We start from the raw sequence: 17330 nt of genomic DNA, 5'->3' as shown, positions 1-17330 counted from the left end.
GTACTGCAACATACTTTGCAAAGCAGCAGCGTCAGTATTCAAGAAAATGAATCATGATCAATTATATCTATATTATAATTATATAACTTTACAGTTATTTTAATCTCATTCAGTTTTAGTTCTGAATAATAAGAAACGAACCTAAAACACCAAATTCGAAATAAATAAACCCTAAATTCTCTATATAGCTATTTACTGTACATACCATAAGCCTATATACATAAAACACCAAACCCAACATTTTAGTATTTTCTCAAAAAGATACATTTAAATTTGTTGCAGCAGCTCAAACATAATGATTTTGGTTTGATTTACATCATTAATCTGGACTGTCTATAATATATATACATATACATACATACATACATACACACACACATACATACATATGTATACACACACACGCACACACACACGAAGTGGAGACAGTGCCGTGTTTCGTCCGGCAGTCACTGTTGAGATTTCGTCTATTTCTTCTCAACCAGATGTTCCAGTGCTCCCCCCTGCTGGCTATACCTTAATCCTCCTGGCAAAGGCAAAGTACGCAACAAGTTTGTAGAAAATCACTTTTATTACATGAGTTTATAAAACAAGTCACTGCAGAACACAAACACATCTTAACAGTATATCCAGAGGGGCGGGGCCTGCTGGGAAGGGGGTGGATCATGTGAGAAAAGCCATGGCTGCTGCCCGTCAAAAGGGGCGTGGCCTGGCTCCGGGGGGCGGGGCCCGGCTGGGTGGGGTGATGGCGATGTCCAGATAATCGCCGATCTGGAAACGTTGCGACTGAAGCGTCATCGAATCGTCGGAACCTTTCCTCCCAGACACGGTGCTGCCAATGTCCTTCACCCTGAGATATGAAATATTATAAAATATTATATATATATATTGTACTGATATAGCTCTGCCACTGTTCATTACTCTGGGAATATTAAAATAAGACACAAAATAAAGATAAGAAACTACTACGATACTAGGATTACAGTACTGAAATTGAGACTAATAATGGTAATCGCCAGTGGTATTTCTGGTCTTTGCGTAGGATGCAGAGACCACCGCTGTAGCTAATGTGACCTCTCCAATAATTTAACTGGAGGAACGGTGAAGAAAAAAAATAAAAATGGACAAGGTTAAACTTTTTGCTTTTATTTATTTAATTAATATTATTTTATTTTTTTGTTTGTTTTAATTGCAATTTACAAAAGTGCTCTCATGGCGGAAAATAGTGCGGAACAGTGGACTGGACATTACAGAATGTGAATTATAGCACATATGTCAGGATTGAGCTGTTCCATTCTTTTTTTTATTTTTATGTGTTTTTTATTTAGGGGACAGTGCTGTTATTTTTGGCGCAAAAAAAATATATATATATATATTTTTTTGCCGCTTCCAGGCCTGTACAATTATTAGGTGAGGAGGATGAAACTAACAGTGGTACTTTACGAACCAGTGGGTAGTTCTACTTTACTACTGCAGTAATAGTGGTAGGCCTGCCTCTTGAGTACTACGGATTCAAGATGTTTATTTGTCACATTCATATACATAAAGAGCATACATATACAGCATGTAGTGAAATGACACGTACCGGTAGATCTGTCTCTTGGGTTCGGGGTAGACGGTGGAGAAGCTGAAGTGCGTTCCTTTCTTCCGAGCTTCAGGATAAACTTCTTTCACCAGAGCGGTCAGCTCCTTCAAGGTGGCGTCCATCCTAGTAGTAGTTTTATTAGTATTAGTATCATACATCTAGAGAAACCCTGAACACACACATCATTATCATTACTATGTGTGGCAAAACATGGAAGCCTGTGGTAAATGTGTTTTTTACCCATTTTGATTTCTAGTGCGCATATGTAGAAACCAAATGTAGGGTGTACAGAACCACAACCAGCGCCTTAAATTTGGACGGAAACTCGACTGGAGATTCAAACAATTTGGCTAAATGTATTCTCTGCCATGATGGAAGAACTGCGACCGTTTGACCATTCACTCGCAGCTACATCCATAAAGCATCAGATGGCTTGTCATTTATTTTTTAACCTGTGCTGTTAGACTGAACCACCAATCCCCCTCTTTGGAGAACTATCTTACCATGTTTGGGTCTATAAACAACTAATCACTACTCCAAGAGGGGCAGATTCACCATGGGCGAGACTAATAAACATGCACATGGAAAAACATAAACATAGAAACATCAGACGACAACATGTATCGAAAAAACCGAGTAAATTTAAGTCCAGGAAAAAGTGGAACAGTAGTTCAGCCTCTTCCTGTCATAGTTATGGCAGTAAATGAGGGAGAAAAGGAGAGGGATGTTTCCAGGAGGGTGTTGGGCATGTGTTCAAAGCAGGTGCTGGTGGTGTGTGTATGCCTGTGATGAGACCGCCTGTATGTGTGTGTGTGTGTGTGTGTGTGTGTGTGTGTGTGTGTGTGTGTCTAGGACTTATCCCAATTGGGTCTGGTGTATAAGTCTGGTATGCTATGGTAGCGCCTCCAAGCAGCGGAAAAGGCCCCGGAGCCATCTCTGAGGCCTGCGGCCATACAGACACCCCACAGCCGCAGGAAAGCCCCGAGCACCCCACCCTGCAGGCACAGAAGACCCCCCCCCCAGCCCCCAGAGTAGTCGATACCCACGGAGCAACACCCACGCCCAGCTCCGAGGAGCATAACCCAGTCCCGGAACGTGCGAGGAGACCCTGCACCCCTGAGGCGCACACATACAACCCACCCCCATGTGCAGGCACAAGACGCAGGCACAGGCGCAGAACCCTGGGCCGTGGGCGCCAGGCACAGAATGCAGGCCCAGTGCCAGGTCCCGCGCTGACACCCTGGCCGAACCACCTGCAAGCCAGCAGGGCCCCCAACACCGATGCCTGCAGGCCGCCAGATATGTGGGCCCTCCACCACCCCCGGCACCGGCCGCGCAGCGGGAGCAATGGCCGACAACCGCCCCCTGCACCCACCATATTGCTAGTTAACCCGGTAGCCTCACCAGGTGTAGATCTGCAGCTCGCTGGACGGGACGTTTCCTCTGGAGAACTCATCGGGGCGGTGGTGCCTCCCGCCGCTGGTGGTGAAAACCCGCAGCAGTAGCGGACATGTCTAGAGCAGGAGATAGGTCAAAGGTCAAACTCAAGAAGGCAGACGTGTCCTGACCCTGAACTGTCTGAACCCCTTTTAACCATGGGTCAAAGGTCAAACTGTGGAGGGAAGAACCATCCTGACCCTGGCCCAATTTTAATCCCTTTCAATTGCAATCTGTTCACGTCACCAGGACATTTTCACATGCAAGGAACTAGTTGTGGTAGACATCGGTGCGTTACTGCACAGACTTTAAAACAACAGTCAAAAACTGCCAATTTCCATACATACAACATCCAAAAGAAAAAGTGATAGTGGATAAGTAAGTAAAGGATAAGTTAAGTTAAAAGGCGGTATCTGGGCAGTAGCAGTATGACTTCTGATGTGATAAAATAAAATATAAATCAAAGCATCGCTGGATATACTGTACAGATGAATAAATATTAACTTAATACGGAGACTGATAGCAATGAATAAGTGGGGTTAAATTATTACTATGTTATTACTGAATAATGTCAACATCAACAGTGTTAGTAGTTAAATCGGTAATTAACCTGTTGCCATGGTTACCATCTTAAAAGTTATTGGGCCGAGAACAAGATTTTTTAACTAGTAGAACAACACTGACCCTCTGAAGGGATGTGGATATTCTTGCAAAAGGCTTTTCTTTCAAGTGGTCCCACAATTTCCCCAATAGTGTTGCTAAACCCAATGGGCATTTAAACTTGATCATGTTAATAATCAAGCATCTTTAAACTTGATAAATGTAATTAAGGGGGACCTATTACGCCCCTTTTCAACAGATTAATATAGCAAAACATGTCTTTGAAGTATTTTTCTGAGAATACAACACTCAGTTTATGCATTCTAGCCATTCTAAGATGCCTCTATGACCCTCCTGTTTCTGACGCTCTGTTTTAGCGTGTGTCCGTGTCACTTCAAATGAAAATGCTGCTGCTCCCCACACTCACTCCAAAACTGTTTACCCCAGTTCTGAGAGCCTGTTGTATGAAGTACATAAACTTTCACTTATTTCACAGTAACAGTCCACCAAAATGTGTTTCTAAACAAATTTGAGGTCAGAAATAAGCAATTCAGTTGCTGAAACTTCGCTCATATTAGATCTACACGGCCTAATTTGAAAGTTTTCGTGTGGCGCATCCTACAGTCAACCTACCACACACATTATTATTAACACAAATTATTCTTTAAATACATACTTCCCTCATCTGCTGTTTTGTCAGACAGTTGGTATTAATTCCTCTTTTAAAAGATTTGTGCTGGTCTGTGAAGCAAACAGAGCAGTACCCCTTTCCCACTGCACCAAAAACAAACTCGTCACCAGTGAGAAAGCCAAAACCCGGGTAATAGACCCGGGTTTTAATCGGCTCCAACTCCAATCGGCTCTGATGTGAACATGACACCCGGGTCAACCTGTTCATTTTGGCCCCTTTATCTGTGCTATGTGACGCATGTTGAAATTCCGGACGCTGGAACATTAATAGACAGGAATAAACGTGTATCATTCCATAATTTCACATCCCATTTAGAATCCAAAATCAGAGGTGATTGACTATTTTCACATGGGGGACCATGAAATGTTGTGAGTGTGGGGATCACACCGTGGGGGGCACAGCGGAGAACCCCCCTGCTCCCCGCCGGTCCCTGCTCCCTGCCGCCGAAGGACTGGTGCAGGGAGCACCGGCAGCATCAAAAGATTTGTCACATACAATATGTATGTGACAAATCTTTTGATGCTGCACTGCACAGTGTACAGCATGTAGTGAAATCCCTTTTAGGCAAACTCCATAGACTGTGCTGGGAAGAGTATTACAAATAGAAAAATAAAAATAGCAATAAAATAAGAGACCATGGAAGAGCGGACGACACCACCCTCATTGGGCTCATCTCTGGTGGGGATAAGTCCACCTACACGTGGGAGCTTGACCATCTGGTGACCCGGTGCAGCCAGAACAACCTGGAGCTCAACGCAGTGACAGTGGAAATGGTTCTGGACTTCAGAAGGAACGCAGCCCCACTCACCAGTCGACCCCGGCCGACGCTAGGCGTGCGGATCACGGATCACAATACTCACGGTGCGGATCGTATCGCTGTTTTGAGTCACCACACCTACCACAATGCGTTACATGAACGCACATCTTTGGACATCCTTGTTCGACTTTCTTTTCCCCCTGGTCATTTTTTTTTGCACATTCCTGCACTACTGTTCAGTTTGTTCACTTTAAAAAACAAATATATTTAACATAATGTTATACACCAACAAACCACAGCCTTGTATGTGAAAACTTACTTGGCGAATGAAGTGATTCTGATTTTGAGAAGACCATGTTTGGGATGGTGGGGATCCGTAATAATAATCTAACCAACCTTTCAGCTTAAAGAATATAATAAATATACATATTTGAAAATGATAACAAAGCATCTAAAAACGAGATGAATTGAATAGTTAGGCACTTTGAAACTAATGATAATAATAATTAAGCATCCAGACCGAGGAACGCACAAAGCGAGGCGAGCACGGGGAGATAGCGTTAGCACCGCAGCTACATCCACGTCCTTAACGAACCTTTTCCCGGTCGATCTGCTTCTCCGGCTCCTTCCGAATCTCTTCCTGCGTCACCCTGGACTCCAGCGCCATCACCGCTATTTATCAATATTTCCACTATTATTATTATTATTATTATTATCACCTAAAGTCCAGGTTGTAATTCTCCCACTAACGTGTCTCTCGCCCCTCAGACAGGGAGCGTTTCCGGAAACATAACGGCCCCGATGAAAACTACTTCCGGGTTGATCCTGGCGCCCGCGGGGTCGAGATGCGTTCGCGGCAAACGGGGAATCTGGCGCCTTTTTTTGAACAAGTGCAGAGCTACGAGCATTTGTGGCCGTTCCCTTGAACAAACTCCCCACTGCGTTGTCTTTTAATCCAAAACACTCGAAAAATTCAATCGAACTCGGGTCTTAATTTCTGATCTCAACGATGTTTCTCTGGACACATAATATTAAAATATCTGTCTGTCTGTCGGTCTGTCTTTAAAGGGACAGGATGGGATGTAAAACTTGTAATATTTCGCCACAACACTTGGATCAACTGCAGTACTTGAACAGATTCCCTTATATCATGTAGTACAAAGTACGAATACAGTACAAAAGGACACATGAATAAGCTATGTACCACTGCCTTTCGATAGTAAAAGTATAAAGCTGCATATATTGAATGCAGTACTTCATATTACCTGAATTAAAGGAATAATTATCATTTTTTTCACAACATTTATTGCAAAACCAAAATATTTTTTTCCAGAAACTAATTTCAGAGATGATCGTTTTCTTTTTACTACAACGTGAATTATAAACAGATTCTACTTTTTTTTTTTTTTTTTTTTAATTTATAAATTCAGCCTGGGAGATTAGTAACAATATATTAACTTAAAAAAAAGATGAAAACAATCTCATAGCGAGTTGTTAAAAATGTTTTTCATGCAGATGTGACATGTGGTTTATTTCCAGATCTAACAGAGTCCAGGGCTTTAACTATAAAATACTTTAATAAAGACCATTTTGAAGGAGATAGACGTAATCCCTCGGTACACTGTGTGATCTGACTCCATCTGGTGTTAGGACTCTCTCTGGTGGTGGGACTCCACCTGGTGGTGGGATTCCGACTGGTCTTAGGACTCCCCCTGGTGGTGGCTCTTGGACTCCTGTTGGGCCCTCCAGGCCGCCAGCACCTCGTCGTCTTGGGCCTCAGCGGCGGCCCGGGCTCGGACCCGCTGTCGGGTCTGGGCGATGAAGGCTGCAACATCGTCCTCTTCTTCCCCGTCTCGGTCCTGGGTTTCCTCTCGCCGACTCCCGCTTCCCCCGTATTGTGAGTTATAGCCGAGCTTCCTCTTAGCGGAGAAGTCCATGGGGCCCTCGGACCCCTCGTCGCTCCTCCCGTGACCCCTGTACGACCTTGAGGCTCTGAACCCGTTGGAGGGGAACTCGGAGTCCAGCGGCACCCGGACACTCCTGTAAAGAGACTCTGGACTCCCGTCCCTGTTCGATGGGTCCAGGTCCCCGCTGTACCTGGACCTGAACCTTGACGTGAACGTATGACCTTCCTCCTCCTCCTCTTCCTCAGCGGCGCAGGAGGCCCTGCGGCTTGAGAAGTCTAACTCGGAGGCGGAGGCATCAATGTCGTCATAGGGGTCGTCAGTCCCCCCAGCCTCGGCTCTGTCGGTGTGGAGGGAGGGCTTCCTGGGTGGAGGCCTGACACTCCGCAGCCAGTCATCCACGCTGGTGTTCCTGTCCTTCTCCAGCGCTGGATTGAGGTTCAGGCATCCCGAGAGGCCGAAGCTCCTCGCTGGTTTCTGCGTTTTCTTCTGTTGCTCTGCCAGAAATTCCTCCTCTTTCATCTTCTTCTCCTCCTCTTCCTCATCCTCATCTTCCTTGGGCTTCTTCTTCTTGTAGAGCGTACTGCGCTTATTGTCTTCCAGGATCTTCTTTTTTTCGTAGGTGGCCATCTTGCCCCTCATCTCAGACTTTATATTCTTGTCCATGGAGTCCAGCTTTCCCAGGTCAACTTGGTCTTGGAAAAGGCTGTAAAGGGGAACGCTGGTGGTGGTGATCTTGTTCTTCTTTGAGACAAGACTAGAGCCCGACCCACTGAGTCCTGATGCGCTAGAGATCCCGGCCCCAGAGAGAACTGACTCTGTCCTGCCAACACAACTTCGGGACAACGCAGTGGAGTACGACGCTCCGCTCAGCATAGACGCTCTGTCATCATCCAGCCCCCGACCAGACACCATGCTGGAGGTACCGCCGAAGCCAAGTGTGGACCCTGCCCTTGAGGGGGGCGGCAGGCTCATCTCACTCTGCTTTTGCATGAGAGTTTCCGAGACCACGTTAGCGATCCAGTTCTGGATGCTGGACAGATTTACCATGGGTTCCCCTCCAGGTCCCTGGACAGTGGGCACTGGGACAATCGGGGGAAGGGGGGGCACAGAAAGTGGGGGGCCGGGAGCCTGCATCGATCTGGTGCTGCGGGCCTGCGATACAGAGGATATGATGGAAGACCTGCCGCTGAGCATGGACATGGTGTCATCGTTAGGCACGCTCGGTGGTCCCGTGACCCCTGATCCAGCCCAGAAGGCTGACAATGGGACGGTGCCACCGCTAACGCAGCTCTCCGTGTCCCAGCCACAAATGGACTGGCTCTCCTCCAGGGTTTTCCGTGAGCGCTCCAGTAGTTCTTCTCTCCTTTGCCTCCGTTTGACGGCAGCAGAGTCCTCACCTCGGCTCAGCTCCAGCACCTCGTCCTTGTTCTCCTCCCCAAAGCGCTTCTGCTGCTTCAGCTTCCAGGTCTGGTAGGCTGTTAGGTTGACGTCCTCGAAGGCTGGTGTTCGAACTTCTCCTTCGCCTTCCACCTTCTCCCCGCCCACACCGGAAATGCTGCTTTTGTCCCCGTCCTCGGTCTCCTTCTTGTTCCAGCCGAACTGGATCCTCTTGATGCGCCAGCGCTCGAGAGGCGTCAGCTTGTCCTTGTTCCTCTGGCAGAAGGTGTACATGGAGCTGGTATCAGAAAGGAGACTCTGCATATCATCATCCACCTTCTTCTTCGGACCTTCCTCTGTGGTGGAGCTCTCAGCGTCTTGGTCGTTTTTCCGGTAGCGAGCGGCGGCCTGCTCCTCGATCTCCCTTAGGCGTTGTTTCCACATATCCGAGTAGCTCGTGCAGCTTGAGGTGGACATGGCGTCCGAGGGCGGGCGCCTACCCCGCTTCTTCACCCGCTCCTTCACGGCTCGGATGTCCTCACTGATGACGCTATCCAGGTCGGTGCCTCCACCCTCCCCGGCTTTCCTCATGGGACCATCGTCCTCGTCGCTGTTCAACTGTGCCTCCCACCAATCGTCGCTCTGGTATTTCTCGTTCCTCCTCTGCCACTCGCGGATCATGCTGTCCACGCCATCGTCGTCTTCACTGTCCTTTACTCCATCCTCTCCTCCGTCTTTCCCGGGCAGGCCCAGCTCTTCCTGGGTGTCCAACGTAATTTGGTTTTCTGGCCCTTTGGGAGCACCGATCAGACCGGCCCTGAGGGCGGTGGCAGAGGCGCTGGAGGCCACGCTGCTCATGACACTTGCACTGTCCTCCTCTTCCTCCATCATGATGGACTGGGCTTTAACCCCAATCATGCTCTGATCTTCCTCCCCATCGGACTCCTCGTCTTCCTCCTCCCCATTGCCGAAGATGCGAGCGCGGGCACGGGCGTCAATGACCGAGCACTGGCTCAGTGTGTCATCATCATCGTCACGCTCCTCCATCAGGGCTTCGTTGAGCTTGCGCAGCTGCTTGAGGAAGCCCTCGTTTGGGTTGATGGCCCTCTTCTTCCTCAGGGAGCTCAAGGCCTCCAAGATGCTCATGTGCTGGAAGATCATCAGGTAGGACGCCACCAAGACAGCTGAACGGCTGACGCCCATCATGGAGTCCACCAGCACCTTGCCTGCAAAGGTGACACCAGTTGACCTTGTTATTCAAAAAATAGTGTTTTGATGCAAATCCAAGGTTGGAATCAATCAATAGTCAATTATTGCACCTTTATGCGTGAGCAGCGCCTCATCCAGAAACTCGGCCGTGGTCCTGAAGTGGGCAGAGATGTCTGCATCAGGGAAGTCGTCCAGCTCCACGCCCAGATAGCGCACACCCATGTCAGCATAGAACGATGCACCAGTGTAGACGCCGGTGCCGTGTGCAGCGTTTACCACATGTGTGATCCCCAAGCGCTTCAGTCGGGCCTTGTTCACCGCAACCGACCTGGAAGAGATGGAAACCCATCACCTGCAGGTCTACAAACATACAACCTACACTGATCAGCCACAAAACTAAAACCACTGACGAAGTCAAGTGAAGTGAATAACATTGATCATCTCATTTCAATAGCACCTGTCAAGAAGAGGGATATATATTAGGCAGCAAGTGAACCGTCAATTCTTAAAGTTGATGTATTGGAAGCAGGAGAAATTGGCCAGTGTAAGGATCTGAGTGACTTTAACATAGGTCAAATTGTGATGGCTAGACGACTGGGTCAGAGCATTTCCTAAACAGCTGGTCTTGTGAGGTCTTCTCGGTATGCAGTACCTACCAAAAGTGGTCCAAGGAAGGACAACCGTGAACCGGCCACATGGTTGTGGGCGCCCATGGCCTCATTGATGCATGTGGGGAGCGAAGTCTAGCTGGTCTGGTTCGATCCCACAGAATAGCTACTGTAGCACAAATTGCTGAAAAAGTTAATGCTGGCTATGGTAGAAAGATTTTAGAACACACAGCGCATCGCAGCTTTCTGCGAATGGGGCTGCATTGGTCAGAGGGCCCATGCTAACCCCTGTCCTCCGCCAAAAGTGTCTACAATGGGCACGTTAGTGTCAGAACTGGACCATGAAGTAATGTAAGAAGGTGGCCTGGTCTTATAAATCATGCTTTCTTCTATATCATGTGGATGGCCGGGGTTAGGGTCCGATCCGATCAAGCATCTGTTGGATGTGCTGAAACAACAAACCAGAATCATGGAGGCCCCACCTCGCAACTTACAGTACTTAAAGGATCGACTGCTAACGTCTTGGTGCCAGATACCACAGGATACGTTCAGAGGTCTTATGGAGTCCATGCCTCTGCAGGTCAGAGCTGTTTTGGCGGCACGAGGGGGAGCTACACAATATAAGTGGTTATTAGTGGTGGTTTTAATGTTGTGGCTGATCGGTGTATATTCCCTGACCCCATGATCCCTCTCCCTCTCCCATTTGCAGCTCTCACTAGTCTCTATGAGACTCACTTCTCAGCAATGAAGATGTTGGGCCACACCTCGTCCACGGGGTTGATGGGCGCCTCCAGGCGGTCCTGGACCATTGCCCTCTGGAGGTCTAGCACACAGGGTGTGTTGTATGGGCTGCGGTCGTCCACCAGGTCCCGGACCCGGTTGTATAGGTCCTCCACCATCAGCTGCTCAGCACTCTCCAGCATGGACTCCGGGACAGACTCCACCCGAACTCCATGAGGAGGCAGCTCTGGGAGGGAAAACCATGTTTAAGGATGGAAGCCAGAAACTGGTACAAAATCCCTTTGTGAAGTAGGTGGAGCTAAAGCTGTATAGCTGGTTAGCATGCTAACTAGCTCACCAGCTTTAAACAGTAAAACAAATGTTAAGGAAACAGAATTAAACCATTTCCTGTAAAACACACTTTTTTGCAGCATAAAAAAAATAGTATTATTTCACCGAGTATTGTTTGGTCTGAGAACCTCTAGTGATCCACTGGGGTCTACTGCAACCCCTAGTGGTCCAAGACCCCTTAGTAATCCACAGTCCCCTTGGTTCATGACTCATGAACTCATGATTCATGACTCCTAGTCCAGGGGTTCTCAAACTTTTTGGCTGGCAACCCTAAAAAAAAAAAGTCCAGAAGTCTCACGAACCCATCAACCCAACGTCCATATCGCTCAACGGGTGACCAAACATCCCAATTTTTGGGGGACAGTCCCACAGTCTGACCAATCGTCCCGCGTCCCACAACCAGAAGGAATGTCCCACATTTTGTTCAATTGAAGCTTGGGAATTTAAATATATACATTTGTATCATATTTACATTTATTCACATGCGTGCTACGCAAAGAGCAAGTGCAGCAGCTCTTCTGTCAGCAAAGTGTCTACGCTTCTTCTGCGCTGTCTGGGAGTGACAGGTGCGCTGACAGGAGTGGGAGAGTGAGTAGCTATAGTTACAGGGACGCTCCGCGCAGCCGTGCAGCACACACACACACACACACACACACACACACACACACACACCCAGAAGCCTACTGAAGTTATTCATTCTGCACCAACTGAATAATTTAACTGAGAGAACTATTTGTGAAAATGTAATTTCTTTTTGTGAAATTTCTTTTAAATAAAAAAAAACACATTTTCCTTATTTTTGTGCATGTTCAGAAAATCATCTGGCGACACCCTATTGTGTGTGTGTGTGTGTGTGTGTGTGTGTGAGTGTGTGTGTGTGTCGGGGGACGGGGGGTATGGATGTGGAGCAATTATGAATGTTCTGTTCCTGTTGCCATGGCGACCTTTAGGAATTACACCATAACAAAGAGGAAGTGGGTCAGGACTCAGAGAAAATACCCTCATATGATGGTATTTATAGGTTATAATAGATAAATAACATTTTATATTATGGTATTTAGAGATTATACTGTATCATAACGGCATAATATGGTGTTTTCTGAAGATGATATTATGATTATTATGATGATGATGATAATTATTATTAATATCCTTCTGGTTCATTGTTTATTTTGATGTGAGCTGCTGTGATAGATAGATAGATAGATAGATAGATAGATAGATAGATAGATCGATTGATCTTCGGTGGATCTTCAGAACTTTACCTTCGCTGATGATCTTCTTGGCAGCCACAGCTGACGAGAGGTGGATTGGCTCCATGAAGATGCTCGCTGCATCGGAACCCGAGATCGAGGAGAACCTGGACTCTGAGAGCATGGAGAAGCTGGTGGGGACAATATGAGATGAGTTAAGATAAGATGAGGTATGAAAAGATAGGATAAGAGAAGAGAAGTGAACCCACCTGGGGGAGGGGCAGCGCAGGTAGTGTGCCTGGATGTTTCCAACATGGCCGCCGCCGCCTTCCTCTCCGCCAAGCACAGCCTGGTCCTCGCTGCCCGACGCCATGGCAACCGCTATCTCCCTTCTCGCCTTCCTTCTTCCCTCCTTCCTTTCCTCTTTCCTAAAAGACAGACAGACAGACATTTTTGAGGTGTTTGTAATTGAGGTGTGTAAGCAGCACACATCAAAACAAATAGTCAATAAGAATAATAAAGTGATGAGAATAAAAAAAAACCCCCAATGATCAATAACCCTAAAAATAAACAATATTCAATAAACCTCTGTATCAACAATTCACACTCTGAGGTAGGAAGAAGGAAATGAAGCATTATTATTTGTTTAATCAAATGTAATAATAATTTGTATTGTATATAATGTATATTCAGTATATGTACTGCAAGACCACCCTCCTCTGTACAGAGCCCCCGGACCCCCTCACTGTAGGGGTCCAGCATTTCACCCCCTGGTGGTGAAGATGGTGACTCATCCGATCAGATCACTGTGTTCCATTTCTTTCACTTCCTGTAGACCAGATCACTTAGTTCCAGTTCCTGGAGACAAGTACCAATATCCTACTATACTAATGCACAGTATGATCACTTCCTGCGTGGACAGGAAGAGCTACTCTTGTGTTTGTCCTACAGATCATGTTTCCTGAAGTCTTTCTAGATCTATAATCAGGTGTTCCTGCTGAGGTGAGCTGTCTGTAATGTTTCACTCTCAATCCCTTCGATCTTTTCTTTTTCATCCAAACTCCAGGTTCACTGGGCCTGCTCATCCACAGAGCATTATTTATGGGATGTCCATGCACTAACCCTGCATTCCTTATGTTTCTACACTCAGGTTTTTCTTTTAATTTGTGTATATATACTCTACACTATAATAATATAGTACTATTGTGGCCTGGTTGGGGCGTGGTCAAGCAGTGGCCACAGGAAAGGAAGCCATGCTGCCGAGTCGGACGACTCAGGGCCCGGAGCTTTCTTAATGTTTGTGTGTCTGGCAGAGGGGATCGGTGCACGGGCTCGTCTGCCGACTACAAGTCCGAGCGGAACATCATTCCTCCTGCGCCCAAAATCATTATTGATTGATTATCCTTTTGGCCAGCGAGCCTTTCTGTTCAACTTTATAATAAAAAACTCTCGCCGTGTTTGCAATCCACCGCCAGAAAGACTCCGTCTCCCTCCCTAAACCCCTACCAGTGGGCAGAGACGCCCACAACTTTATATGCTATATACAGCACTAGAGGAATATAATACTATATTACATCTCATTTAGTCATTTAGCAGACGCTTTTATCCAAAGCGACTTACAATTATTCAAACACAGATGGACGCAGCCATCAGGAGCTAAGTGTCTTGCTCAAGGACACTACAGCATGCTAGCAGGAGGAGCCTGGGATTGAACCAGCAACCTTAAGATTACTAGATGACCAGCTCTACCTCCTGAGCTACCATTCCCCCCATTCCCCCCATATACTCTGTACTACATGCGCTGATAATATATTATGATATATACACTCTATACTCTAATTATATAGTACTGCATATACTCTGTACTATAATAATACAATACTATATATACTATAATAATATACTAAACTGAACAAAAAATAGAAAGGCAAGGCAAGGCGCTCTACGATTTCAATGACTTTATGTAAAATAATTAAGAAATGGAAATCAGATGACTGAAATGATTCACGAGGCCAGTTTGAATAGGTTTAGGGATACAGATATTCTTCCGTTGGTCACAGACACCCCAGAAAACAACGTGGGTGGTGGGACAGAATTCCCACATTAGTAACTGGTGGGACCACCATTTGCTTGTTGCAGCGCAACACAGTCCTCCACACACTCCTTCGCATGGAGTTGATCAGGTTGTTGATTGTGGCCTGTGGAATGTTGTCCCACTCCTGTTGTTGGATATTGTGGGAAGCGGAACACGCTGTCGTGTGTGCCGATCCAGAGAAACCCAAAGATGCTCAATGGTGATATGTCTGCTGAGTATGCAGGCCATGGAACATGGAAGAACGGGGACATTTTGGGCTGTCAGGAATTGTGTACAGATCCCAGCAACATGGGGCCGTGCAACAGAAGATTTTATAAAACAAATGTTATCTTCCTTGGGCCAAATCTGAAAAACATGAGCTCTTTGTTGAGCGTGTTGCGTTTAATATTTTATATATATATATATATATATATATATATATATATATATATATATATATATATATATATACCCTATACTTTATACTTTAACACTATACAGTATATACTATAACAATACTAATACTATATACTATAATGATCTAATACTATATACCATAATAATTTAATACTATATATACTACATGCTATACTAATTTAATACTATATACTGTATACTCTATGCCATAATAATATAATATAATACTATATACATACTATATACTATAATAATATAATATATATTATAATTATATAATACTATGTACACTCAATACCATAATAATATAATGCTGTATACATACTTTATACTATAAAGTAATGCTATAAAAATGGTACTATATACTATAATAATATAATACTATTTATACTCTAAAATATATACTTAATAATCAAATACTATATATACTATATACTATAATAATACAATATATACTCAATACCATAATAATACAATAATATAATACTATATACATACTTTATACTATAATGTTATACTATATAAACTGTGCTATATGCTGTATTAATATAATACTATGTATACTCTGCCATAATAATATAATAATCTCATACTATATAACATAATATACTATATATACTCTATTCCATAATAATAAAATACACTCATACTATGTACTATAATAATATAATACAATACTATATATACTCTATGAAATAATGTGAGTGCCGTACAGGAGTGATGAGGAAAAATACTTTAATAAATTAAGTTATCAAAAATAACAATAAACTGTGCGTGTGTGTGTGTGTGTGTGTGTGTGTGCGAGCGCACTTTATCTTTAGCCTGGTGTGTGTGTGCTCTATCTTTAGCCTGGTGTGTGTGTGTGTGTGTGTGTGTGTGTGTGTGTGTACTCTATGCTATCTTTGGCCTGGCAGCAGCTGCTCAGACCAGTTCAAACCAGTAAGAAACAACTTAACATCCAATTTCCAGTGAGAAAACTTTCCTCTGTCACCTACCTGCACCCAGTCCTCCAAGGTCGTCCTTTACGTACTCCACCCAGTCCTCCTACAAGTCCTCCACTGGGTCCTCTGAGGTGGTGGTGGCGGTGGTGGTGGTGGTGGTCCACTGGGACATTGTCCGCCACCGTGTGACCAGTGACTCAGGTTCCTAAAGAGCCACCCCTCGCCACCCCGCCCCTTCCTCCACCCTCGCCCTACACCCACCAGCCTCTACTTCAATCTGGAACCCTCTGACACCAGACACTACCCTGATGTCACTAGTGCAGTAGGGTGGTGAGGGGGGAAGGGCATTAGGGTGGTCTAGTAGGGTGGGGCAGTTGGGTGGTGTAATAGAGTAGTATAGTAGGGTGGAGCAGTGGGTAGGTATAGCAGGGTGGGGCAGTAGGGTGGTGGTGTAGGGTGAGGCAGTAGGGTGGAGCATTAGGGTGGTGCGGGGGTGGTGTAGTAGGGCGATGCAGTGGGGTGGTGCAGTAGAGTGGTGTAGTAGGGTGGTGCAGTGGGGTGGTGCAGTGGGGTGCTTCAGTAGGGTGAATCAGTGGGGTGGAGCAGTGGGATGTTGCAGTAGAGTGGTGCAGTGGATGTGGAGCAGTGGGGTGGTGCAGTGGGTGTAGTAGGGTGGCGCAATGGGGTAGTGCGGTGGGGTGGTCCAGTAAGGTGAAGCGGTGGGGCGGAGTAGTAGTAGGGTGGTGCAGTAGAGCTATTAGAATGCTGTTAGCATCAGCACATGCCTGCTCAGTGACGCTGGTACAAAAATCAAACGTCAGTGAATCCGGTTTGGAACCAGTTAAAACTTTATTATTATTTCATTATTATTTGTGATGACCTTTAAATTGAATAAATGAGTGAGTTTAATGTTTTAGTATTGATATATTTCACATTTACATAGTGACAAAAACATTTCAGAGACAATATGTCCGACATAAAACAAGACGACAGAAATTATTGGTCCAAAAGAAAAGGCACAATATAGAAGTACACAGAAGTACCCAGAAGTACATAGAAGTAGACAGAAGTACACATCAACAGACGTACTGTAGAAGTAAAGGACATAAAAAAAAAATGTAAATACAGTTTTTCGGCCCCGTTTGTTTACTTCTGTTTTTGATGAAGGAACCCATCTGAGAAAACCCTAAAGCGCACGATACAGAACGCAGCTTCCCTGTCCGCATGGCACAGGAAGTGATTCATATTCTAATTAGTAAGCCCCGCCCCCTTGTGAACAATCAACGCCAACTTCCTGGAATTAACTGCATCCAATTACATCCAATTACATCCAATTACATCCAATTAGGATCCAAATATCATTTTACAAGACTGTAAAACAGACTGTTCCTGGCGCTATTTCATTTTTTTTTAAGAATATCTAGTTTTAATTTAAATTCTATGTTTATTTTCAACTGTTTTAA

General features: G+C 45.4%; 2 protein-coding genes across 2 annotated transcripts; both read right to left on the bottom strand.

Annotated features, from left to right (window-relative positions):
* Positions 1 to 552: 552 nt before the first annotated feature.
* LOC307246081 (histone deacetylase complex subunit SAP18-like) lies at positions 553 to 5834 on the bottom strand. Its single transcript, XM_080021881.1, has 4 exons — positions 5666 to 5834; positions 2990 to 3099; positions 1586 to 1708; positions 553 to 850 (listed from the first exon to the last, which is right to left on the bottom strand). Exons 1-4 carry the CDS (start codon positions 5735 to 5737, stop codon positions 694 to 696), a joined length of 462 nt encoding a protein of 153 aa, XP_079878007.1. The 5' UTR covers positions 5738 to 5834; the 3' UTR covers positions 553 to 693.
* A 534-nt stretch (positions 5835 to 6368) lies between these two features.
* dusp27 (dual specificity phosphatase 27) lies at positions 6369 to 16061 on the bottom strand. The gene is made up of 6 exons (XM_080019886.1): positions 15922 to 16061; positions 12705 to 12863; positions 12508 to 12626; positions 10907 to 11138; positions 9674 to 9891; positions 6369 to 9580 (listed from the first exon to the last, which is right to left on the bottom strand). Exons 2-6 carry the CDS (start codon positions 12806 to 12808, stop codon positions 6771 to 6773), a joined length of 3483 nt encoding a protein of 1160 aa, XP_079876012.1. The 5' UTR covers positions 12809 to 12863; positions 15922 to 16061; the 3' UTR covers positions 6369 to 6770.
* Between the last annotated feature and the right edge of the window lie 1269 nt (positions 16062 to 17330).

Source organism: Zeus faber (assembly GCF_960531495.2).
Source record: "Zeus faber genome assembly, chromosome: 2".
NCBI classification, from domain to species: domain Eukaryota; kingdom Metazoa; phylum Chordata; class Actinopteri; order Zeiformes; family Zeidae; genus Zeus; species Zeus faber.
The sequence above is the reverse complement of the archived record's forward strand: the minus strand, read 5'-3'. Positions and strand labels throughout refer to the sequence as shown.

Coding starts and splice junctions, on each gene's coding strand:
- LOC307246081 (XM_080021881.1), bottom strand. CDS start 5,737: ATGGCGCTGGAGTCCAGGGTGACGCAGGAAGAGATTCGGAAGGAGCCG. Junction 3,100..5,665: donor AGCAGATCGACCGGGAAAAG/GTTCGTTAAGGA, acceptor CTCCTGCTCTAG/ACATGTCCGCTACTGCTGCG. Junction 1,709..2,989: donor GAGCTGCAGATCTACACCTG/GTGAGGCTACCG, acceptor AACTACTACTAG/GATGGACGCCACCTTGAAGG.
- dusp27 (XM_080019886.1), bottom strand. CDS start 12,808: ATGGCGTCGGGCAGCGAGGACCAGGCTGTGCTTGGCGGAGAGGAAGGC. Junction 11,139..12,507: donor CAAGAAGATCATCAGCGAAG/GTAAAGTTCTGA, acceptor TTTCCCTCCCAG/AGCTGCCTCCTCATGGAGTT. Junction 9,581..9,673: donor GGCGCTGCTCACGCATAAAG/GTGCAATAATTG, acceptor TCACCTTTGCAG/GCAAGGTGCTGGTGGACTCC.